The sequence below is a fragment of the Gopherus flavomarginatus genome, chromosome 1, assembly GCF_025201925.1.
Source record: "Gopherus flavomarginatus isolate rGopFla2 chromosome 1, rGopFla2.mat.asm, whole genome shotgun sequence".
NCBI classification, from domain to species: Eukaryota; Metazoa; Chordata; order Testudines; family Testudinidae; genus Gopherus; species Gopherus flavomarginatus.
The window spans coordinates 164,226,796-164,253,306 of NC_066617.1; the positions used below are offsets into that span (position 1 = coordinate 164,226,796).

The following is a 26,511-nucleotide window of genomic DNA, read 5'->3' on the forward strand; positions in this document are numbered from 1 at the left end:
AGAGGCCAGGCAGCGGCTCAGAAAGAAGCAGCTGTGGGGGAGACATACATCAGGCAGTGGGCAGAGAGGGCTTATTCTCTGCAAGACTGGAGAGCTAGAGGGAAAGGTAAAGGCAGAGCCAGCGGATATGGAGACGTGACAGAGCTCGCTGGGACAGAAGCACGGGGTAGCAAAGAGAGTAGAGGGACCCTCCCCTCCCTGAACGCAGCTCACCTCTGGAGGCCTCCAGCCACTCCTGTTTCACACTGTAGCGCACCTGGGCTTTGGGGTGGCTTTCGGGCAGGTCACATGCAATCACAGCTGTGTTCCCTTCATCCACTTCAATCACATGCTGGCCATCAAATTTGAAGTCTTTGATCTCTGTTAAGAGGACAGTAACAGTAAGTCTTAGCACTGGGGTGGGAAATTCAGGAGTTAATGGAAAGGAGTAAAAAAACCAAACAAACAAAAGAACCCACCCCAATAACCTGAGGTATATTCAGTACGTAAACTTGTAATTCAGCTAGATTCCAAAGCTGGGCTAAAGCACACAATGGGGAACAAGACAATGCATATAGTTAACACTGGGCCCTTCTATCCTGGGACTTCAAAGAGCTTTACAAATATTGATTTGGCTTCCTGACACCCCCATGGAGCAGGTCTTCCATGTCCATACACATCAGGCTGGCTCAGTGCACAAAGCTAGTCACACTCTGGATCTTGGTTTTGGTGCAAAGAGTATCCTCTTCCTGTTGTCTGACCTTTACCACCTCAGGTTTGGAGTCAGGACCCAGTTTAGTGCATCTTGGCAATGGATGGTACTGAAGGGGTGCCCTCAGCAATCAGTGGGACTGGGCTGGTGTCAGAACGCTGCTCCTTTCTATCATCTAATAGCTCCAAAAAGGGCTCATCAAGAAACTTTGCGAATAAACTGCTCCTGGGATGTGTATGAACATGTGAAATCCCAGCCCTAAAAGGTAACTTACTGAGCAACTGAAAATTGAGATTCGAAAGGTAAGTGCCATTTCAAACATAACTGTAGTTGGGCTGCCCAGAAGCTACCACAAACATTGTGAACTGAGCCTGTGTGGAGAGGGTTCAAAGGCTGGGTAATACAGAAGAGAGGATTACATCATGATCCTTTGACTTCGCCTGAACACCTGAAATATGATTAGAAAATGACATCCCCTTCTGATAAGTGAGGAGGATGGTCTTGAACTAGAAAATGTGGGGGCAGTGAGGATTAATTCATAGAATCATAGAATATTAGGGTTGGAAGGGACCTCAGGAGATTATCTAGTCCAACCCCCTGCTCGAAGCAGGACCAATCCCCATTCATTAGTGTCTGTGAGGTGTTTTGAGATCCTTGGATGGAAGGTGCTAGAAATGGATAAAAATATTTGCTGCCCAGATCTTCCTCCTGTGGATTCAGTTCTACTCCTAATTATGCATTCACTGCTCCTACTGACTTCACTAGGGACTTGCTGGAGTGCATCTGAGGGAAGAATTGTACAACTGTGAAAGACTCAAACTGGGTTCTGGGGTTCTCTCTCACTTCACATGTCCTCAGTGACATTGCCATCTCCGGACAGCAGGTGTACACTAAATCAGGGGTGGGAGTGGAGCAGAGCTTGCTTAGCTGATACCAGGGAAAGACAAAGAGCAGGATCAATGCTTTCTGGATCTAAACTAACTGTTCAGCCCCTGGATAATATGGTGATGAATGCTGTGCATCTTCACATGCTATACATCCTAAACAGATGGATTAGACCAGTGGCTCTCAACTTTTCCAGACTACTGTGTCCCTTTCAGGAGTCTGATTTGGCTTGCATATCCCCAAGTTTCACCTCACTTAAAAACTACTTGCTTACAAAATCAGACATAAAAATACAAAAGCATCACAGCGCACTGTTACTGAGAAATTGCTTATGTTCTCACTTTTACCATATAGTTATAAATCAATTGGAATATAAATACTGTACTCACATTTCAGTGTCTAGTATATAGAACAGTATAAACAAGTCATTGTCTGTATGAAATTTTAGTTTATACTGACTTTTGCTAGAGCTTTTTATGTAGCTTATCATAAAACTAGGCAAATATCTGGATGAGCTGATGTACCCCCTGAAAGACCTGATTGAGAACCACCGGTTTAGACAGATGAGAGCATAGGAGTAGATAGATTCAAGAGATTTAGAAGGCAAACTTTGGGCATAAAGGGAAAAAAAAAAGATCACACTTCAACTCGCAGACTTGAAAGATTTGATCTGGAAGCAAATGGAGAAGAATTAATATGGAACAAGAAGTAAAAAGTCATTTTCAGAATCCACTTTTGTGACCACAACCACCACTTCAAACTCTTCCATTGCCTGAATTCTAAGCATCTCCGTACAGGGAATTCTTGCTCGAGTCAAACACTCGAGAGCCACAGGCTGGTTTACCACTAGATTGTTATTGTGTCCTAAGGTTCCCCCACCCCCAGTTTGTTTGGGGAGATATTGGAGGGAATGGGGGGGGGGGGTCACAGAAAAAACAGAACGGAATTATTGGTCTCTAAATGCAACTGTGCACATAAAAATTAAAATGATTTTGAAAGATACCAGAGAGGGAGAAAGGCTCTAATGACTCGCTACGAACCAAACTTTGGCCAAGTTCCTTTGTCCGCTGACCTAGTTACCCACACCATGCCCTGAACACACACCACGTTCCTGAGGGCTTAAAAAACCCAACAGAGGGTGCCTTTGAGAGAGAATGAGAGTACCAGACAAAGAGGAACAGATCAGGTTTCATAAGGGAAAGCATTTGACGAGACACCTGCCTGCTGGTACATTTGAGAAATCCATTAGGAGAGAATGTTTTGACAGAGCTGTTCACTGCCCCCACCCACCAGCCCAATCCTCCACCTTCCTTCTCCCCTGCTGTCCATATTCTTCCAGCTGCACTTCTCAACCAACTCCACATGAGGCAAAGAGTTAGAGGCCATAATGGAAACATTGCAAAGACTCTCTGCTAGACTTTATAAGCTGACTGACCCCTTCTCATCAGAACCTGCTCCTCCACCACCCTGCACAGCTGACCCTTCCTGCAAAAGTTCAGTGACCTCAGAGACACACCAGCTGGGCCATTGCCTCACCATGGAAATGTCTCTGTAACGAGACCTTAGGACTCAGATGAACTCAGTATGAACCCCCTACAATTTCCTGCTCTCCATCCCCACCCCTAATGGAAGCAAAGTATCTCTCTATTTTTTAATACTACTCAGAAGACTTGGAGCAGATACCAAGGTGAAATGGCCTGTGTCAGGTAGCGCTTCAGGTCTACGCCAGCCACTCAGAAGCTGAGAGCAGAAATGCTGCTGAGTTTAAGACTATTCCAGTCCCAGACTGGTAGTGGCAGGATTGCCAAACCCACAACATCAAAGACAAGAAGATAAACCAAAATAAACCCAGGAGACCTATTTCCAAACCCATTCCTGGTGAAGATGCTCCTGTAACCTATATGTGCACTATAACATAGTAGCACTGGGAGCCGGTTCATCTCAACTCACTTATAGGACAGGGAGATGCATCTACTACGGGCCTGGAACCAACCCATTTGAAAGTGCTTTAAACAAAGTTCTAGCTAGCCTGGTTCCTGGTAACAGTTTGACCAGCCAGTGTGGATGAAGTCAACCCATGTTTAGAAAGCATGCTCCAACCAACTGCAAGTAAACTAGAATGTGGCTCTTCTAGCAAATGTTTGCAAGTGTTTCCTGAGTCCTGCAAGCCCAGCTCACAGGAATGTTAAAGAGATGAACATTTATTTCAGGAATTTGGTTGCAGCACCTGCTATGAGATGATGCTATGTCTTTGCATTGGCACACTAGGTCAAGCAGGCAGGGCCGGCGCTTCCATTTAGGCAACCTAGGCAGTCGCCTAGGACGCCAGGATTTGGGAGGGCGGCAGACTGCTCCGGTGGACCTCCCGCAGGCGTGCCTGCGGACGGTCTGCTGATCCCGCAGCTCCGGTTGCAGGCACGCCTGCAGCAGGTCCACTGGAGCCGCGGGACTAGCGGACTGTCCGCAGGAATGCCTGCGAGAGGTCCACTGGAGCTGCGGGACCGGCGAGCCGACCCTGCGCCTAGGGCGCCAAAAACCTTGGCGCCACTCCTGCAAGCAGGTAATAACACTGTGTTTTGAGGACCCATCTTCAGCACCTTGCAGCAATATGCCATGACGTTGCAACAATACTTAAAGTTGCATCTTTCATAGCATGACCTAGCATTGACACACTTCTTCAGGGTGGCATGACCCTGCATTGAAACGAGACCACATTGCCTTTTCAAAGCATAATGTAACAGCAACGCAGTATGACCTACACCACCACGACTTTGCGCAGGAGTGTGCCATTATCACAAACACAACTATTTTGTTCCTTGGAACCAATACAAATCCAAGGCCCGCACAGCCTCAGGCAGCTCAGAGAGCAGGGATCAGAAGCGCTCGTGGATCGCAGACTACACATGACCTTCCCTTGGCAGACCGGGAGAGTGGAAAAATGTGTTTTCATTCTCTGGGATTTATACCAGCTCTCCAACAGCAAAGACAACTCTGGCTCCAAGGTTCTCCCACCCACAGTCCTGGAAAAGTGACATGAAATGTCTCAAAACAGACTTTCTGATTAAAGCAAGATTCTTTTTAATTTTAAATAAAAACCAGCTCCCTTGGCAATGTGCGGAAAAACCTTCCCAAATGTAAAACGTATTAGTTGTCAGGCACATTGTTTGGAGATGGTTCTAGTGTCCAGATTCGAGAAGCAGGGGGTGGGGAGGGAGAAAGGAGGGAGACGGTTGAAAAGAGAAGGAGAGGTTTAGCAATGTCATAAAAATGATTTGCAGTGAACGTGCTCAAGACTTCAAGAATTTCCTGGCTTCATTCAATTAAAAATAATAATAATAAAAAGCAGGAATAAGAGTGAACTTCAGAAATGTGATTAATCCTTTAAGACAAGCAGAGAAGGGGAGCCATGTTTCCACTGAGTATTAAAGCCAGATGAAGGTTAACTCTTAACATGCAACACATTCTGTTCCTCTGATAATAAATGTTACCCTTGGGGAGGGGAAGGGTGCTGGGTGTTTTCTCCTCTGACATTTGATCAAGGGATTAAACAGGAAGAGACACAAACAGAAGGGGGCGGAGAAAAGGAGAGAAGCAGAAGTCTGCCTGCCCATATCACACATACTTCCCTGATCATCAAAATATAAACGAGCATCAGGAAAATTAATGTGCACCCTGGTGGTCTGAATTAATCACGGCCAAATTATGATCTCAGAGCCAAGGCCCAGGCTCCAGCAGTGCTGGCAGGGGTTTATATGAACACACAGGGACCCAGAAGAGGAGAGAGGCCTAGGAGCCAGTGAGCTTGGAGAAAGAACAGATCAACACCTCAAATGCAGAGCAGCTCACCAGTGAACGTAGTTCTTTAGGACATGGAAAATAACTACAAGATTTCTGCAGTTAGAGACAGTGTTTCAGACACTGAGCTGGGTATATAGAGGGGAAGGATCGTCCTTAGGTTAACACAGATCTCAGAGTCAGGGCTCCTGGGGTTTATGGTTGCTTGTGCCACCCACTCGGTGTGCGGCCTTCAATGAGTCGCTTTGCTTTTCTGTGCTTCATTTGCCCTCATCTTTAAAGCAGGGATAATATCTCATGTGAGGTATCATTGGAAAAGTTATGAGTTGCTGAATATGATTATCCAATTTGTATGCATGTATCATTCTTGTATCTAAAGTTAGGAATATTTACTATGTATCTGTATTTCAATTGTGCTTACTCTGGGTGACACCCACAACTAGCCTTTCTAGTACAACAATGAAGAAGCCAGACAGTGCTGATGGCCCATTAGCAAAGACAATGGACCCTGGAAGAACTTAACCTTCCTGAGAACACTCCACACAGCCTGTAAGTAATGGCTGCTATGACTCAGCAAGGTATGCAGGGGCATGTGATCAGGCCACATGTCTCTGGACTCCATCTTAGGATGTCAGTGTTTCTCCACTAACCGATTTTGGGACAAAAAGGTTCCCGCCCTATGCTAAAGCTATATAAGGCAGGGAGTGACATCATCTGTGGTTCTGCACTCCCCACATAAGAGGACTCCTGAAAACACCTGAGAAACAAAGACTGGACTGGTGGAAGTGCTGGATCCAGGCTAAAGAGATTTTCTAGCCTGTGTATGAAAGACCTGGTAACAGCTCTTATAGTGAGTAACTGCTAATTCATATGTAGTCTGTCTAGTATGTTAAGCTTAGTTTGCATTTCTGTTTATTTGCTTTGATCTGTTTGCTATCACTTAAAAATCTATCTTTTGTAGTTAATAAACTTGCTTTTGCTTTATCTAACCCAGTGAGTTTGAGTGAAATGCATGGGAAATCGTAGCTCAAGGGGCAAAGGCTGTTGCATTTTCCTGTCCACACGGGGTGGGGGAGCGCACAAACTCTATGAGCTTACACTGTACAAATCCCTGGGCAGTGCCAGACAGTATAATTCTGGGTTTATACTCCAGGGGAGGTGCATGCCTGGGGAGCTGAGAGTTACCTTGGCTGTAGCCCTTCTATTATTGATTCATGCAATGGCTGCTTAGAGAACCTGCATGTAACTGCAGCTGGGTGTGTCCCTACCTGGTGAATGCTGTTGAAGTGTAGGATCGGGAGTGGTCTGCAGTTTGTTACAGCAGCACAGTGTGAGAGGGAGCCCAGGCTGGTGGGTCAGAGGGCTCAGTGGTACCCCAGTTCCAGGTGGCACCCCAGGGGGAACCCGTCACAGGATGTCTTGAGGTTAACACATAGATCTCAGGGGGCTCCTGGGGTTTATGGTTGCTTATGTTACTCACTCAGCATGTGGCCTTCAATGAGTCGCTTTGCTTTTCTGTGCTTCATTTGCCCTCATTTGTAAAGCGGGGAGAATATCTCCCTGCCACACAGGAGGGTGCAGAGCCAAAGGCTGGTGAGACGGGCAAGTGTCAGTGGGGCCTTCCACCTCCAGACCTCCAGGAGTACCACCCTTTGATATCACAGCAGCTAGTCTGCCAGTCCAGGGAAAAGGAGGACCACCTCCCCTTCCTCCCGGCATCTCTCAGCCCACCAGCCTGGTCTCCGGGGAAACTGAGGGGGAGGAAGTGGGTGGGAGTGGAGAGAGCCAAGAGCTGTGATAGGAGAGGCTGTGGGGAGCCATGGCAAGCAGAGAAAGGAGAGAGGCACCAAGAGAGGAAGAGAAGGGAAAGATAAGGAACTTAAAGCACAGAACACAGAATAGATTATTTTGACCATCAGTTATTCAAAAGTTTAATGCCAGATTGTTCCCGTAAATGTTCATCCCCCACAAATAACGTTTAGTTGTATTTGTAAATGGCTTCTGCCCAGGCCTCTGCCTCCCCTGGGGCGTGTGTTTGCCCGTGTGCACTCACAACCTACATACAAACAGGTCTGGCAAACAGAGGGGCAGTGTGGTCATATCTGGCCTGAGGTGCTGCTGCAAAGATAGTGCCAGTACTACTGCACGTACCCGGCCTGGCCCAGTGGGGGTGTCACGTGAGCCAGAGGGACCACACCGACTCCTTTCTGCAGGCAGGTGAGATGGGAAATTTTGAGACCAGCAGAACCTGCGGGTGACAGCTTCTCCTCAACACTCACTGACTGACTGTATTTGGCTCTGCTCCCCACATCCGGCCAGCTTCTCTATCCCCAAATCCCATGCTACACCCTACCACTGCTCTATTCCCCTACTCACTGTCGTTGCCCATTAGAACTCACTGGGGAGCTGCGATAGCCCAATTCATCACTGTCCATGAAGTGCTTTGAGACCATCGGATAGAGGGCACTGGGGATAGCTGAGCTCCAACTGTGCTGAAGCCACCGTTTTAAGAAAAATGGGGGCAGCTCTTGTCCTCTTTAGGATGAGCTGTGTACAGAGAGAGAAAGCCAGCCTCTGCCTGTGCATGTGTGCTCATGCCCCTGCCGGCACGGCGATGGGCAGGGTTGAGGAATCATCGTAGCACTAATAGGAAAGCCCTCGTTTGGAGGAACTAAGGCCCTCGGGTACTACAGCTAGGGGGCCAGGTAAGTACATGGACTAGACAGATAAGATCGGATCAGACACAAGTGAGAGACCATGTGGAACTAAAAAGTACAGGCTCCAGGGGCTTGAGCCTTCCGTATAGGGGTGAAGGGCCTCTGAGAACAGGAAATGGTAAGGACTGAGGTTCCTCCAGCACAAAGCGGGGCGGGGTGGGGGGAAGAGTTATTCCTCACTAATCCCCATTTTGGCTGCCAGAGCCCCATGGGGTTAGAGTTCTCCTCTTGCACTAAGCAACATCTCAGTTGTCGGCCTCCTCCTCATGAAGAGTAACGGACGCAGCCCTGAGTGCCATGGCAAGACGCGCACAATCCCATTCTCCCACCTCCTTCATGCATTTCTGTCCCCTCAGAGTCACCCCCTGCCCCCCAGCAGCAGTGGTCAGATCCCCTTCAAACAGCTCCTCATGCACGCACCCCTCATATGCTAGCATCCCATCACATACCAACATCCTCCCCCAACCCTCACACCACATCCCAAGCTTGGTTCTGTGCCACATCACGACCAATGTGCCATGTCTCCGCAGCAGACATCCCTCCCCTCTGATAACTGACTCAGGAAGCGCCACCTGTGTTTTCATTTCCTCCCCACCCCTCATGCCACCCCAGTCCTTGTAGCCGGAGGCCTTTGGTGGAGGCGAGTCAAGTAAGCAAATGCTTTTTCAAGATGGAGGTGAACCTCCCCTTCCACTGCGTCAGGGGAGTCATCAGCTGAGAGGCCCAGGCAGAAGGAAAATGAATGGGTTTTTCTTTAGAAGACAGCTGCAAATTCCTAAGGGACCCTAAACATGCCCCAGAGCAGGGGTCACTGCCCACTGGCACTTCGTAACAACACCAGGCTTGCTCCCATGTGCTTAGCCAATGCTGAGGGCTGCTCTGCTACTTTCATTTCTAGAAGCTGAAAGGGCATGAAGGAATGACCCTCTCTGGCCCTAGAGCGTTCCCAATATGAATGTCCGTCCCCCAATTCTCTCCCTCCTACCCCACCCCCCCAAAAAGCATTCCTCTGTCTCCTCTTCCATTGCAACCAAGAATTTGACAAGGAGAAAACCCAGTTTAGTATATTCCTCACCTCCCACAAGTGCTTGTCTGGGAGGTGGGGGAGATCCTAAGATGTAAGAAAAGGGATGTAAGAAGCAAAGTAGCTCAGCATGCACTGAGTGGGCATTCAACAGGCATGTAATTGCCACTTGCCTCCATTTGCTATTCAGTGGGATCAAATTCAGCCCTGGCATGAATAGGTGCAACTCCAGTTGAAGTCCCCACGAGCTGCTCCAGCTTACACCAGTACTATCTTTGACCTTCGTGTTAGTGACTTTTCCTGCTACATCCCTCTCATCAGTCTTTTTGTGTAAGCTGCGCTCATTTTGTGTGACTAGTGCACGGTCCATTGCTTTGCCACTTCCATCCACTCACTCTCATCCAGCAAAGCACGATTCAGTTAAAGTGTGCAAGCAATCCCATTGGCTTCCACAGGGCTACTTGCATTTTTAAAGTTCAACCTGTGCTTACAGTCTTTTGCTGGATAGGGGCCCTGATGACTAATCTTCAGCAACATGTGACTTTTACCACTGTTGTCGTCCCTCCCAAAGCGTTCCAGGGGAGTCACACCCACTTAGTGCAAAGCGCACTTCACTCTTGGGAGACTACAAGAAAAAGGGGCTTGGAAGGGGAGCTGGGTGTGATGGCAAAGGGAAGCAACAGACTATATTCCTACCCCCAGCGCTGGGCTATATATTTTAAAGTCAGGCAGCCTTACAGAGTCTCATTCCATCCTTCAGCTCCTGTGACCATGCACCCCTCCGTTTAGGCTGCCCTGGATTCCAATCACTCTCAATATAAGGGCTAGGACCTGGAACATCCCAAGGGACTGGGAATCAGATATGGAGCCTTTCTAGATATCCTGTTCCAATGCAGCTTAGGCTGGTAGTGATCAATGTCATTACCCTCTGTTCTATGCACTGGGTTGGTGTTTGCAGGGGGGGAGGGGAAGAAGACGGGGGGTCACTCCAGTTCCCATAAGTTACCTTCTAGTATCCCAGCCACATACACCCAGAAAGCATCTGTACCATATCTGAAGACTTGAACTGAACACTGGCAAAGTGATCCTTGTTCTGTTGCTTTAAGAACTCCACCTCCATCCCCTTCACAACTCTCCCCCTTCCCAGGGGCTATAAAACTATAGCCAGGTTTACCTCTACTGCCGGAATTAACTGCTAGTCTCAATCAGTCTTCTGAGTTAGCCTGATCAGAGATTGGCTCAGGCATGCCCATCAGCCACATACCCCAAAAAGTGCTGCTCCTTGCTTGTCTTGCTCATGTCCCACCCTCAGTTCTATCTTCTCCCCCTTCCATCCAGGCTCTTCCCAAGGTAGGATCTGTTCCAGGGCTCCCCACTTCTCTCTACTCCCCAGTGGGATTCACTCTGTCCACTCTCATGGCTCCCTCTGCCCAAAGACAGCAGGGATCATGGTGGGAGCGGCCCACTTAGCCATCTGCCAAGATGATAGGAACATAAGAACGGCCATACTGGGCCAGACCAAAGGTCCATGTAGCCCAGTATCCTGCTTTCCGACAGTGGCCAATGCCAGGTGTCCCAGAGAATGATCCAGTGAGACCCAGCACCTTCCCTGCATGGCGCTGAAACTCGATGGTGTAGGAAGAAGACACAAGTTCTCAGGGGACAAGCCATGTAGCATAGATGACTCCACAATGGGTTACTGTCTCTCACTTATTTAACCTACCTTCTCCATCAGTTCACAAGACCCATTCAATGGCATTAATAACCATCCCCCTATTGGTGGGAACAAAGCCCATAAAGCCCTCACCCTCCTTCTGCAACCCATCTGATCCTCCTCGCTCCTCTCAGTGGCAATACACTTGTGGCAATGGGGAGGTCTCACTCATCTTCCCCCTTCCCTGATTCCAGCTCAATGGCTCAGGCCAAGGACCACTTATCTACCTGATCTCTACACCTCATGTCAGGCCTTGTAAATGCTGTTGTTAAAATTCAGTTCTCTCTGGCTTGGTGGGGGTGAGGGCAGGGATGGAGTATACATGGGCCTGAATCAACACTAGACCAACTTCTGGGGCCCCACTACAGCACTGGACGTGGTTATAGCTGGAGTCTGTCTCAGGGAGGATGGTGGGGACTTCCTGCACACTAGCAGCTTGATCACAGCCTCTGCAAAGGATGCCTGTCTCCCCTCAGTCACCAGAGTCAGAGGGGGAACGCAGCACCCAGGTAAACGGAACAACCATGGCCTCATCCAAACGATGACATTTAAGAGAGGCCTGAAAGCAAACAACCGTACTAAGGAGCATGCGTGCACTGGTCTCCTTATCCTTCCTAAATGCAAACCATGCCCTTGGTAATCCCATCCACTTCTCTGCTCCCCTCCTGGGCCAGCCCACCGGCAAAACACAGCCCCCATTCTGCTCTGGAATGCGCTCTCCGAAACTTAATCTAAGTGCAAAGCCCAGACCAAATCCCCCGATGGCTTCAACCCAATGACAGCCCCCTCCCACCCAGCCTCCAAGAGCAAGAGCTGCTGTTCCACTCCACTCTCCCGCTCCTTCTCCTCCTACCCAGCCCGGCCTAAACATTTCACTTCTGATTAATGTCTTGATGACAAGCCAATAGTTCTTGGCTTTAACACAAAGCCGGCCCCCGTTTTGCACAAACATCTTCTCTCCTTCAATTTCTTAGACATACCCCCTTCCCCAGCAATCTCCCTGCCTCCTCCCAGGACCAACTGAGGGAGTTTACAGAGGAGCTCTGTCCATTGGGTATTACGGATAGACATGCCCTGTCACAAGTGTTAATTCTGAATGCCCCTCCCTCCAGCATCAGCATCTTAAGAAGACCATGACCCTACCTCAGTTAGGGTTGCCAACTTTCTAATTGCACAAAACCAAACACCCTAGCCCCACGCCTCACTCACTACATTACCCCTTCCTCAGTGGCTTGTTCTCCCCTTCCCTCACTCACTTTCACAGGGCTGGGGCAGGGAACTGGGTGTGGGAGGGGGCTCCAGGGTAGGGGGTGGGGTTGAGGGATTTGGAGAGCAGGAGGGGGCTGCATGTTGAGGCAGGGGGTTGAGGTGTGGGAGTGGGTGAGGGCTCTGAAGTGGGGCCAGAGATGAGGGGATTGGGGTGCAGGAAAGGGCTCCAGGCTAGGGGGTGGGGCCGAGGGATTTTGTATGTGGGAGGGGGCTGCGGGTTGAGGCACAGGGTTGGGGTTCAGGAGGGGGTACGGGCTCTGGGTTGGGGGTTCAGGCGTTTGGGATGCAGTAGGGAGCTCCAGGCTGGGGACAAGGGATTCTGTGTGCAGGAGGGGGCTGCAGGTTGAGGCAGGTGGTTGGGGTTCAGGAGGGGATACAGGCTCTAGGCTGGGGCCAGGGATGAGGGGTTTAAGATGCAGGAAGGGGCTCCAGGTTTGGGGGCTGGGGTGCAGGCTTACCTTGGGTAGCTGCCAGTCAGTGACACGAGGGGGCTAAGACAAGCTCGCTACCTGTCCTGGCACCACACTGTGCCCCGGAAACGGCCAGCAGGTCCGGCTCCTAGGCTGGGGGTGGGGAGGAAGGAGGCTCTGTGAGCCTCTCTTGCCTGCAGCCACCCCCACCCGCTCCCACTCCCATTGGCTGTGGTTCCCAGCCAATGGGACTGCAGAACCGGTACTCAGGGCAGGGGCAGCATGCTGAGCCACATGGCCCCCCTGCCTAGGAGCCGGATCTGCTGGCTGCTTCCAGGGCACATTGCAGTACCAAGACAGGTAGGAACTAGCCTGCTTTAGCCCTGCAGCGCCACCAACTGGACTTTTAACGGCCCAGTCGGCGGTGCTGACCAGAAGCGCCAGGGTCCCTTTTCAACTGGGCGTTCCGGTCAAAAACCGGACACCTGGCAATGCTAACCTCAATACAAGGTGCACTCGGGCGTAGGGGTGGCTTCAAGATATGGCTTCAACATGAGTGCCTCCCCTGCCAAGGATGTACCCCAAACTGAGTTTGCTGCACCAGTTGAGACGCACCCTTAATTCAACACACTCTCTGACCTGAGCGTAGATCCCAGCCTGAAACAAGAACGCCTGTCGGAGATGTGTCCGCCATCACCTTTACCAGGGTTCGTTTTGGAGAATTTCCATCACTGACCAATTTTTAAATCAAGCTTCAAAGATTTGCTGTGGGAATTATGTGGGGGAAGTTCGCTAACCTGTGTTATGCAGGAGGCTGAGCTAAATGATCACAATGCTCCTTTCTGGCCTTGGAGTCTATGAATCTTTTTCCTACAAGACACACTCAAATAAGAGGGTAGCCCCCGGAAAGGAGACATACCCTGAGGTACTAGCGCAGCCCCATAGCGTGACACATGGACCAAAATTAACATGGCTCCTTCATCTGAGGTCTCCCCAACCCAAGCATCCCTGATACAAGACCCAACCCTCCATACAAATAATGCAGCAATGTGAGTCAGAAATGTCCCCTGGAAAGGAAAGCAAACCCCAACATAATATTAGACACTTTGGTGTGAACAAGGGCATCTCGAAGCCTCCCTTAGAGAGGCAAGCCTTGATACAAAATGCATCCGAGTATGATCATGTCCCCCCTCCACCACACACCCAATAAATGAATCTACTTCCCTCACAATATGAGTGGAGCTCAAAGAAGAGCCCAGACCCCACCCCTGCTGGCTGTACGCAAGCATCACCTCTCTTAAACAATACAATAGCAACCCTCTGAGACCTTCCTCTCCCCGGCCTGGAATAGCAGAGCTTCCTTTTAATTTGAAGGAGGCAATCCCAAGGCCTCTCTTCAGTTCTCCTGAGCATTTGTTGGGGTTGTATTGGTTATTTACCTCACTCCTTCCTTGCTCTCCTCCTTTACCCTTCCTTCTGTGGGTGATCTTAACTCTTCCATAGGACACCAGAAGAGACAACTTTTCAGAGCTTCATAATAGGGGGGCTTAAGAGAAACCTTCCATGTGACCAGCCAAAGCACTGATCTGTGGTGCAGCTGGGAACACGCTAGGAATTGAACCGGGAACCTCCTGTTGGAAAAGCAGGGCTACCGCAGCTTGAGTGAAAGAGGTGAGAAGTTTAACAGACTCCTCGTCCATGGATCAGGTACAGATGGGGACAGGTAACACGTACTGACCAGTAAGTTACAGAGTCCAGGAAGTGATGTGGCTTGCAGTGTCCTATAACACATCCCACAGCTAAACTCACCCTGCGACTGCAGGGTGGAGAGAGAGATTCCAGGAGACTCCAGGAGTTTTTTTTGTTGAAGTCAGATGTCAGGATGATACCTAGGTGCCTCAGAAAAGCCTAAGAGTGATACTGTGAGACACAGGAAGAGAACCAGGCAGATGGAGAAATATAAATCACTTGATCTATCTCAAATGCAGACATAGGTACAGGTAAATATTACGTTATTCATTGGTTTATGTAGTTACCCTTAGAAGGTGGTATGATACGAGCTTGCAGTCTATCACGTACAGGGATTGCTTTGCCTATTGCTAAGGTAGAACATGGCAGGCCTGTGTGTCAAAGATACTACAAAACAGCCCAGGTCAAGGGACTACTCCAGAAGCTTGGGATCAGCCCAGGTCAAGGGACTACTCCAGAAGCTTGGGATTCCAGCAGGAGCAGGGGTGCCTGGTGGCACCATGGGATCAGCCTGCCCCACTGTGTCTCAGAGGCTGCAAGTCCCCCAAATGGAGGCCCAACCAACGAGAGGGATCAAATGCAGAGTAAGGGACGGGAGAAGACAAAAGCTACTCACTGGCTAAAGTCACTGTGGCTGGGACGCTGGCGACAACTCCCTCTGGAATGCGGGCGATGCACTGGTACCGGCCCACGGTGTGGTTGTTGAGAGCCATGATGATGAGCTTCCCCAGCTCAATATGAATCCCCAGCGCCTCATCCGACCCTACCAGCTCCTTCCCATTCAGCCTCCAGGTAACGTTGACTTTCGGGGGCTCCACCACACACCCCAGGCTCACCAAGCCACCATACTTTTGGACGGTGGAAGCAGGTTGGACGGTGACCTGAAGAGATTCACCTGCATGGTGGGGGGCAAGGACAAGATATCCACATGAGCATCAGCACAGAGAAGAGCAGAGGGAGATCTCCTCCACTGTCACACTACACACCCTGGGCCACTCTCCTCACACAGAGCAAGTCCTGGAACTCTACAATGACTAGGTCTCAAGTAGAGAGAGGTCCAAGCTGGAAAGTCCAGCTCTATATTTTGAACACCTCAAAGCTTAAGTGTGTGTTTGGATCCAGGGGTGTGGTTTGGTCCATCATAAAGCTGGGGCCATAATTCTGCTCTCAAAGCCTCTGGGTTATTCAGAGTTCTGGTTCAGGCCCCCATCTCTAGTCACTACTGAGGCTGCTGCAGTGGCTAAGAATGAGATGGAGAAGTTCTCCTCCTTAGGGATAACAGATCACTTGAAAAACCTGAGCTCCTAGAGAGCTGCTTAGCTTCCAGGAGAAGGACACAGAGGAACTGGGTGTTCAAAGCATGCAGGAGGCAGGCTAGGCTTGTCCAGGCATTGGAGCAAAGGTAGATTAAAGACTACACTGCGGCCAGAGCCACCAAAATTTTGCCTGCTCAAGAAACATGCTGTCCCCTGTGGACAGCTACTCACCCTGGCTCAGCTACAGACATGCACCTCCTGATCCCTCTCCTGGGCTTATTTTGATGTGACTTGAGCTGTAGGCAGTACACTGAACCGCATGGTTTAATCTCCTTTTTGCTGGATCCTATGCTGGCAGTAAGTGGTCAGGCAGCAGGAATCTGCTGTGCACTGCGCATTCGGCAAGTGTGGAACTGGAGCCCGCTGATCTCAAGGGTCCTTTCTGAACCCTCCCCTGCACTGGGGCAGGTTTCCAGAAGGAAAGGCAGCCTGGAGCTCTCACTTGTCACACAAACTTCTCTAGTGCTGGAGACCCTCCCCAGCCCCTGTGACATGCTTCTCCACTGTCACTGACCATCAAGAAACAGCAAGAAGGAGCAAGTTGTGTGGGAGTGGCTATCTAGATTGTGGATACTATAATCACCCCAAAAGGGGGATGGATTGTTGGACCAGGTGAGCAGAAGGGGGATCCCCTTCAAGGGTGCGCGCTATCCTTCAGGTTAACGAAGCAGTGGGATCAATAACACCTCCTGCAGCCTATGTGTGGGGTGGGGTGGGGGGAGAATGTCCCATTAGGACAGGGTGGGGCTGATCCTTTTGAGATGGAAGCAGGGTCCATTTCTTGGAGACCTTAAGGGCCTGCGGTTATTTCAAGGCAGAGTATAAAAATGGGTAAGGAGTAAAACTCACCAAAATTAGCAAAGCAGCCAGCAGCTGCTAGGATCAGGCAGGCGACGGCAGACATTGGTCTCTTCCTTCCCGGGGTCATTGTCATCCCATGCAGCGCAGCCTGGGGCAGAAGGACCTAGGCGGGGCTCCCATAAGCCACCTTAGGGCCTGAGGCTTCCTGCGGATGACAGGAGGGAGATGATCAAAGACGATTCTCAGATGCTTTTTTCTCAACCAGCCCTCCCCAGTGAGAGGAGCCCACAAGCCCCAATGATGGCTGAGACTCAAGACCCGAGAGGGTGGACAGAGGTAGGTATATGTGTGGTGCCTCCTTCTCCAACTCCCCGCCCTGGGAAGTGGAGGATACTGTAGGCACCTCTGGTTTCACTGCCTCCCTACAGGAACTCTTTACAGGATGAAGGGTACAAGCCAATGCCCTGCGCTGCTCCAGTACCACCTAACCTCCTTATGGGATCAATAGTGGCATAAGGGGCATATGAACCACCATACTTCTCCAGCACTTTCCACCAGAGGAGTCACTCAGAGCACTATACAAACATTAATGAAGCTTCACAAAAGCCCTGGGTATTATCACCCTTGTTTCCTAGAGAGAGAGAGAGAGAGAGAGAGAGAGAAACTCCAGCACAGGGAGGTTAAGGGTATAATTTTCAGGGGTATACTAATCAGCAGCTCCCATTGACTTCAACTGCAATCGTGCATGTTCAGCACTTCTGTAAGCCTGGCCCTAAGTGACCGGTCCAATGTCACACAGCTGGTCAGCCATTGCATCAAGTTTCAGGTATATACAAAATCTCCCAAGGGAGGATACATCCTCAGCTCCCTGTATAAATTTATACACTACACACACCCCAGGTCAAATTACACCCACTGAATACTGCGCTAGGCTATCAGTGTACAAGCTACCTCTTTCAGGAGCAAAGCAAACATTGCCAGCTAAGTGCCACTTAAGAAGTTTGTTTGCCAAATGCTGTTGCCTCCCTCCGTGGCTGTGGTAATAAGACAGCATTTTGGTTTAAATGCTGGGAAAATCAGCGAAGGGGCCCACACATGCTCCTTGGAAAAGGCATTTATCACACACTACGTGGAGAAATGGTTATGTCATCCCTGGATCTATGTCTCCAGCTCCAGTTCATAGAGATTTCCCCACTTGATGCACATTTCAGGTCTGAAGGAATCCAACGCTGGAAGGAGAAAAGTTGGACCAAACAGCTCGAAGTGCCGGCTAGGTTTGCATCCCAGCAAACTTCACGTGATTTGGATTCAGAACATCACAGCACTGCTTGCAAGAGTCACAGATTTCAGACACCCTTGTGATGAACCTAATCTGAATTTGGAATGAGCCCCCAATAAACAAGCAGTGTAGGGTGTCTCCAGGGTTTTGTTGCCAACAGCATTCCACCCAGCTCTGCTCAGGGAAACCTTGCATGTCAAATCAGGATCACCTGCAACCAAAGGCAAAGGATTTAAGGAAAGGAGACATTCCTCCTTTATTAGATGGGGATATGTGTAAGGGGTTTGAGTACTAATTGTAGCACTTCTTAGCGCAGGAAATTGCCAGCTGGACTGTGCTGCTTAGAAGTGTTAATTACTGGCACTAGCAGGCTGGTTGGTCCCCTCGTTTGTTGTGTCAGAGGAGAAGCCAAAGACAGACTAGAACATGGAGACCAACAAGGGAGACAATCAGTACCAAAGAAATCCACACTTTTTTGCCATCGGACGAGCCGCATTATCAGCTGGCGAATTGCTACTGGCATCCTCCTGGGGTCTGGATTCTGCAAAGCTGTGCTACCTCCCTAGGCTTTTACATCACAGTCATCATTCCTGCAGCCTATGCTGAGCTTAGCACACACATGTGGCATAGTCCCTATCCATGTCCATTCAGTTAAAGGGAAAAGAAAAGAAAATTATATCACAGATGCTTCAGGCATAAGGCCTGGCCACATCAGATCTCTAACTGAGGGGGTTCCTGAGCTAGGACTGGGGATTTCACACTCCAGGGTGCTTACAGGCCAAGAAATGCTGGTTATGTATTTGTGTATGCCATGCTTGGTGGGAGGGGGTTGGGAAGTGGGTAAGGGCTGAGGTAGAAGGTATCCTTCAGGCAGTTCAACAGAAAGAGGTTTTCTGCAGATCTTGCCATTGATGAATTCAACCTCTACAAGCCAATCCAGGCTTCCTCCCTCCAGTTCACACATCGTAAATAAATACATAGCAAATGGAATATATGGATGCCTTCCAACTGGATGAGTTCCATGGGTAGATGACATTCTTTTTCAATTCCTATCTTAAACTATTGTGCAGCATTGAGGTGTGTTGTTCAACAGCTGCCACAATCCACCTCAGAGTTGCTGCTTTTCCAAAGTGGGTGTAGTGATAGTGTTATGGGATCACTCTGAGTTAATTTGGTGTATAAATATACCAGGCCAGATTCTCATTTTGGCTACAGTTCCTTTTTGTCACTCCCGCAATATAAAGAGTCCTCAAAGTAGATGTAAATATAATACATTTCTATTGAAAATAATTTATACCCACTTTCAGGCTTGTTTACACTACCAGATTTGCATGAAGAAGGCGTAGCATAAATTAGAATCGGCCCCCTTACTTATCAGTATCTATATAATAACATGCTCACTTTGTCTTTCCCACAATGTCCTCTACAGCAGTGTTTCTCAATGACCTGTCTGTGGTCCAGCACCAGTTCCTCAGATCTCCCTGACACACTTTAGGAAGGCAGCAAACCAGTCCCTGGTATCAAAAAGGTTGAGCAGGACACACTGCCAGCCCAGCCCAAGTGGGTGTATTCACATTGCCCTCAAGTTGCTCATGGCAGATTTAAGCCCGTCAACTATTACATGAAATTCCCACTCGCTTTTCTTTTACCAAAGGGCTTCATTATCTGAAACCTCAGGAATATGCCAGCTACAGTTCTGAGATCTATTGAACATGTGTGATCACCTGCAGATTGCAGTGGTGGGGAGGATATGCCAGGCCGGTCAGGAGATTGTGCCCTTCTCTGTCCAGCAAGGACCATACCGCTGTGATCCAGGCCTTTGTTACCTCCAGGAAAGACTACTACATCTTTCTTTACCCGGGTGTGAGCATGAACGTCACACAGAAGCTACCACCCATTTAGCACGGTCATTATAAGCACTTCACTTCAGTGCTCCACTCACTCTGCTGGCACTTCCAGGTTGAACTGAAAGCCTTGGTCCTAATCTACAAAGCCATACATAAGCTAGTGCCTGTCTCAGGGGCTACCTCACTATAGCTGTGACTCTCAAAGACAGCTGCACTCCACGGGACAATGCAGGAAAAGAGGCCAGGTTCAGTCCCTAGCAGTGTGGGGACTCTCCATGGGCTATGAATTCTCCATGCCAGCTGTGCAGCCCCTTCCCAGAGGAGTGCAGACAGAGACAAGCTGAACCGTATTTACACCGAGATGTAAATCTCATTTCTATACCATGGTCAGCGTACAATGAAGCTGAGAAAGGAAGGATGATACAGTAGCAAGGGCATCCAGTAGCTAGTAGCCCACAGGTTCAGTTCCCTGTTCTGTCACAGATTTCCTGAGTGACCTTGGGCAAGTCACTTTTAATTTCTCTCAGCCCCATTTCACCATCTGTACAATGGAAGTAATGGCACTCCCTACCTCAGAGAGGGGTTGTGGAGATAAATGCAATACAGACTGCGAGATGTTCAGCTACTATAGCAGTGAGGGCCATATAAGAACCTACACAGAATAAGTCACTGAAGCAGATGAAAATGGCAAGAGGGAAGAGGAATGAGAGAAGGTAGGGAAAAAGGAAAAGCCAGCCTCAGATTGGGGAGAGACACCAAAAGGATCAAATTAAGACCTGCATAATAAATCAATACGTACAATATGATACCATAGTGATAGGTGCTTTGCAGATACCACAGAGAGATGAGGTAAAGTCACTCTTTAGTGACTGCATCATACAGAGGGTATAAGACCTAATACCATTACACATGGGAAGCTCCATAGGATACTAGTTAGAAAATGATACTGACTTCATTTCCCATCCTCCTTATCCTCCCATGCCCCCACAGCCAAGGAGTAACAACTCGCCCAGTGACTCCTTCTGCCAAGAGGTTCACCTACTTACCCACACAGCTGTTGCACTGTAAACCTTTAATTATTGCCTTAAGGTGTGTCTACACTAGCAAAATTAATATCCTTATGTCAATAAATGCAAATAACATTGCTGCTGTGCTGACACTAACCCCCTAGTGTAGACAGGGCTAAGGAGGTGCTATCTCCAAACCTGCTCAGAGCACAGCAGTAAAAATGCCTGAGCCCCTTCTAGGCAAGTGCTTATGCCTCTGTCACCAATGATGCAGCTGCGCTACTGCTGGCAGTTGCTAAAGTACAGGTACTAATTATACTAGTGTAGACAAGATCTGTCAGGTAGCTTAGGCCTAAAACGTGGGTTGTTGTTTTATAAGCTCTAACAATAGCAGAAATGTTTTCAGGAAATTAAAGCAAAACAATCAATACAATTTTGGGGGGTCAGAGTTATGTTTTCCCCTGCAGTGCTGGAAGCCTACAGAGAGTGAAACAGACTAGCTCAGTTTCACTGTCCATGTGGATGGCTTTGGCAGAGAGAGGAACGAATACTGGAAGGAAAAAAGGGGTGCTTCTTGGAGTATGTGCTGGGGGGCAGGACCTCCCTGCAGGCCTCCATAAACCCCTTGCCAGAGGCTTTGCACTGAGGCAACAAGCAGAGATGTGCAATGCACCTTTCCCAGCTAGGACCATCCATGTGCACACAATTACAAAACTGATGGCCAACAGCGGCAGAAAGGTGAAGGGCAACAGGTGGCAGAAAATGGAGACTGATCCATTTATTTGGCACTTGATCAATTAAACGGTGCTGTAGGTGGAACGAGAAGAGCAGGACATTTAACACAGTAAGGGTATGGTACTTCCCCAAGCCCCCAGCCAGAGTCCTGGCACTAGATAATGACCTTTCCTTCCATAGCTGGAAGCCAAGTGAAGAAAGTAAATAGCCAGCATAAATAGGGGAAAATGAAAGAAATAATTAAAATGGAAAGAACAGTTGATATCCAGGGACAGATTTTCATATGGTCAGTTGCACCCACAGTCAGAGCCAGATTGTCAAAAGCACTCAGCTCCCAACATATCAAATAAAAATTCTGATCCTAAGGTGGTGGCAGTAACGCAGGCAAGAATTTTAAGTAAGCAGACTGATTTCTGTCTCAATAGCATTCCTGCAACCAACCTGGCTCAATCCCCGATTTGTGAAATGTCCATGTCTCCCAGCTAGATTTTGGTTGCATGCCCAGTACATGCTTCCCCCGGCACTAGGCGCTGGTAAGACTGCAGTCCCATGGGAACAATTTACATCTTTCTACCCAAATATGTAGTGGGACCTTACTCAAAATGTCCCTAACTTCCTCTTCTTCTCCCCTGAAGGCAGCTACACTGAGAAGCACCCCTTTTCCTTGCATCAAGATGTGCGCCTTACACTATCAAAACCTCACACCCACCAACTGTTCTGGGAAAGAAAGGGTTAAAGTCATGGGGGGGCTTTGATAGCAAAAAAAAAAAAAAAAAAAAAAAAAAGACTATTTTCTTTCTTTCTTTTTTAATTATTTCCTGTCAGGTTAAAATAACAATTTCCAGTCAGTGCAGTGAAGGTACCAAGTCCCTTTCAGATAGTCCAGTAAAATCAAAGAACTTGGCCATTAGCATAGTGAGATTAACAAGGGCTGCATCAGATGTGTGGGGTGAAAAAGCTGTCAGCTTAGTTCCCTGCCACACACACTGCACTAGGAGGTGGAGTGGATGGGGGCAGGGGGGCAAGAGAGAATGAGGTCGAGAGGGGAGGGAAGAGAGCAGGAGACAGAAGAGAGATGTGAGCAGGAGATGGAGCGAGAGCAAGGACGCTTTGCATTAAACGCAGGCAGCAACAGAAGTGTTTGCTGATTAGAAGCTGAAGGTTTTACTGAGGAAATGCTGCCCACAGACCTAGGCCCCCTCCTGCTTAACGAGGGCCAGCCAAACAATTCCTGTTACTACCACACTGCCTGTAATTTATGAGGGTCCCAAATGGAAAACAGCCCCTTTCTACCCTTGGGCATCAACATGCATTTACAGCTCCAGGGGAGTGGGAATGGCCTGGGAGGAAGGAAAAATGAAAAGCCAGAACAGACCGGGAGGAAGAACGCTGAAGCCCAGGAGAGCGTACCCTGTCTCTGGACAACCCTCTTTCCCCCACATCTCTTGGGCTATGGACTGGATTAGCATGGGCTGGCCTTTTGATTCAGTGACTAGAGCATAGGACTGGGAGTGAAGATGCTTTGGTTCTATTCCCCTGCCATTGCCTCATTCAGTGACCTTAGTTAAGGGACTGTGCCTGTCTGTGCCTCAGTGTCCACGTCCGTAAAATAGGGATATCACCACCTTCTTAAAGTGCTTTTAGTTCTGAGAAGAAGAAGTGCAACAGCAGTGCCAAGTATTACTGTTGTTTTTAAAATTATTTCCTGCTCTCCCTATATCCCCCAGCACAGCCTGAGCTGAGAACAGTGCTAGCACAATGCTAAGCCATCTCCCATTGGCCTATAGTGGTATGAGCACCAGATATACTAAAACTGAGGGAGGTACGGGCAGGCCAAGGAAAGAGTATTAAGGGGACTTCTCTAAGGACAATCTGGATCTCAGGGCAGCTGTCAAATAAGAAAACATGGATGTCCCACTGTGATTGGTAGCCAGATTGAAGCATCTTTAAAAAACAACAACTATTTTGTGTGTGTGTGGAAGATCCCAGTTGTCTCCACTTGGTGACAAGCTGCTGAGCTGAGCTGCCTTTAAAAATCCTAGCTGCACTGACTGCCCAGCACATCAGAGCTGAAGCTGAATATGAATATGAAAACCAGGACTCCTGCCCCAGTATCCTCGTATCCGCCACCTCAGAACAGCTGTGCCCCAGACCACACTTTAGCAGGGACGCACCCATAAATTAGCCATGTGCTCTTGTCCCAGATAGTAGGGGCCACCACTGACTGAGAAAAGCCAGAGGAGTTAACAACACTCACAGTCCGAGAGAGTAAACCATCCATCTCTTCTGTTATTTGGCGACATTTACAAGGAAGTTGAGGCAGGAGGCCAGTTTGCATTGTCAGCATCAGGTCAGATGCACCAGTCTGTGCACACTGGATTTCTGAGAGATCATCCCTATCGAATACCCAGGCTTCAAACAGCAGGGACATTTGGCTCTATGTCCAGATACAAACTTAGGGCTTGTCTACACTTAAAATGCGACAGAGGCACAGCTGCTATGCTAAGGACTAAATTTTTGATTGTTCCAGTTTGCTAGACAGGGGGTTCCTTCTTGGATGCAGGAGAGGGGAAAAATAAGTATATCTGGAAGAGAAGGATTGTTTTGTGGTTAAGGTCCTGAACTGGGCACCTCCAGAGATCTTGGTTCAATTACAGGCATTCTGGGCCTTGGACAAGTCACTGAATCTGTCTCTGCCTCTGTTCCCCATCTATAAAATAGCAATAATATTTTCTCTCTCATCTTTGGTCCATTTTGTCTATTTAGAATGTAAGCTCTATCGGGCAGGGATTGTCTCTTACGTTGTATAGTGCCTAGCGCAGTTGGGACCCCACTAGTCACTACTAGTACACACGTAACAAACAAACATGTAGCACTTATATAGTACTTTTCTTCTGTAGATCTCAAACCACTCTATACTAGGCCATGCTAGTTTGAAACTGAAATATTAAGTAGCATTAGGAGGTAAGTTACCACTCGCCCCTACAGCAGAGAGTCTAAACAGGGTTAATTTTAGAGCTTGACATTATTAGGGAAGTCACAATGTTAGTTATACTCACTCTCCTGGAGAAGTTTCAAGCATGGGATAACTGTAGTGGTGAGAAAAGATTTAACAGTAGCTGCACACTCAGTGGACTCTATTTAGGGAGAACTTGGCTCAGGAGGGAAAACTGACTGGTGTATCTAAAGTTGTAGACAAATATTTGTGATACCTGTATTACAGTCCTTACTAATTCTCAAATACTGCATCAAAATGTATATGCATACAGAGAAAGAATTAAGATTGCCAAAGTTAAGAAGGAAGCACATTCTCTGACTTTGGAATGCTTAACTCTGTGACCTTCAATTAATGCCATTTTTTTTACTGAATATCCAAGTTTTGTTTTGTTTTTTCTTTCTCCTAAAAAATTTTAAATGATTTTTTTTGGAGGGAGGATAGGAAGGAAAAAATGAAAAGAGGGACACACAGTCTCTAAAACTTTATGGCTCTTGCTGGCTGTTCCTGAGATCAGAATCTGGCCCAGCAGCAATGCCCCTCTGCCATGTACGTTGACCAAACCGGACAGTCTCTACACAAAAGAATAAATGGACACAAAACTGACATCAGGAATCATAACGTTCAAAAACCAGTAGGAGAACACTTCAACCTCTCTGGTCACTCAGTAACAGACTTAAAGGTGGCAATTTTGCAACAGAAAAGCTTCAAAAACAGACTCCAATGAGAAACTGCTGAGATTGCATTAATATGCAAACTAGATACCATTAACTTGGGTTTGAATAGAGACTGGGAGTGGCTGTGTCATTACACATATTGAATCTATTTCCCCATGTTAAGTATTCTCACACCTTCTTGTCAACTGTCTAAAATGGATCATCTTGATTATCAAAACAATTTTTTTTCTCCTGCTGATAATACCTCATCTTAATTAATTAGCCTCTTACAGTTGGTATGGCAACTCCCACCTTTTCATGTTCTCTGTATGTATATATATTTCTTACTATATATTTCTTACTATATGTTCCATTCTATGCATCTGATGAAATGGGCTGTAGCCCACAAAAGCTTATGCTCGAATAAATTTGTTAGTCTCTAAGGTGCCACAAGTACTCCTGTTCCTTTTGCAGATACAGACTAACAGGGCCACTACTCTGAAACCTGTTAGAAATATCAGACTAAACTCATCCTTGGTGTTGAGATGGTTAAAGCATCCTAAACATAATTTGGGGTGAGCACAGCATCACTGTTTTGCAAAGCAGCAAGTTTGCCTTGTAAGTCGTGGCTCATACTTGGGAGGGGGTTATCACAGGACTTTGCAGGGAGGGATCAGAGATTTGCTTAAAGTGGCTTTGAATACAGAGGCAGAAGTACCCACCAGAAAGAATTAAGTAGGTCCACAATGGAAAATAACCTACACACTTGGAGCAGAACTGTTCACGCAAGCAGAACCAAACCAAATACATAACCACTGTTATAAGCCATTTCATCATCCTCTAATATGAGACTATTGCTCCTCAAAACTTTATTCTACTACAGCCCATGCTATCACTAGAGAGAGATTGGATGGCTCAAGGATAGGAATGGGATAGAGAGCATTCCATTGCTAGTTTGGCTCAGGTCACTAGAGAGAGAATATCAGTCGTATCTGACAGCTCTTTGGTGGCCTATGAGTATCATTTTCTAGTGAGCAGCTGTCAGCAATGCCAGTAAGCCCCTTCCTAGGCAGTTTCAGCAGCAGAGCAAGGGCTGAATTGGCTATGGAATCTGGACTCCCCTCTCAACTGAGAGTGGTCCTTCTGAGTTGGGATGGATGGATAGGGGGCACTATGTGAGGGAAGCTTGCCCTGTGGTGTACCTGTCCTGTGCATAGAGGACTTTGGTTCCCTGCGCTGCCAAAACTCAACACCTTTAACCAGTCCTAAATTCATTACAAATATACAAGGCAAACAAAAGGGATGTCTGCATTTTCCTGTCACACCCCAGACTTGTGCCTCGTTCTGTAACCTTCCTTATTCTATCGCCCATCCCCAAAAAGGAGTCTTGCACGAAACAGTAATTGTCAGAGTTTCTCTACCCTCTGCCCAACCCGACAATGGCTTCAGCCCTTTAAAGGATAAAACCTCCTTGCCAAAAAGTGTAAAGAAAAAAGAAAACTCACATCTTTTCTTCGATATCTCACCCCTCTCCCCGCATCCCACACACTTAATTTCCCCCCCCAACTCCCCCTTCCATTCTGTATAAATTCAATTTGACAACCCTGCTAATTGGATAAAC

The 26,511-nt window shown here is 48.1% G+C and overlaps 1 protein-coding gene across 5 annotated transcripts in view; it reads right to left on the bottom strand.

The window, feature by feature from the left end:
- The window catches only part of BOC (BOC cell adhesion associated, oncogene regulated), a 92,693-nt gene that overhangs the window by 20,987 nt on the left and 45,195 nt on the right, over nucleotides 1-26,511 (bottom strand). For all 5 annotated transcript variants that reach the window (XM_050957048.1, XM_050957033.1, XM_050957040.1 and 2 more), the window contains exons 2-4: nucleotides 16,420-16,576; nucleotides 14,871-15,149; nucleotides 214-360 (exon numbers count right to left, since the gene is read on the bottom strand). In XM_050957048.1, the coding sequence (XP_050813005.1) occupies nucleotides 214-360; nucleotides 14,871-15,149; nucleotides 16,420-16,504 (511 nt within the window). In that variant the 5' untranslated portion in view covers nucleotides 16,505-16,576. The remainder of the gene's footprint in view (nucleotides 1-213; nucleotides 361-14,870; nucleotides 15,150-16,419; nucleotides 16,577-26,511) is intronic.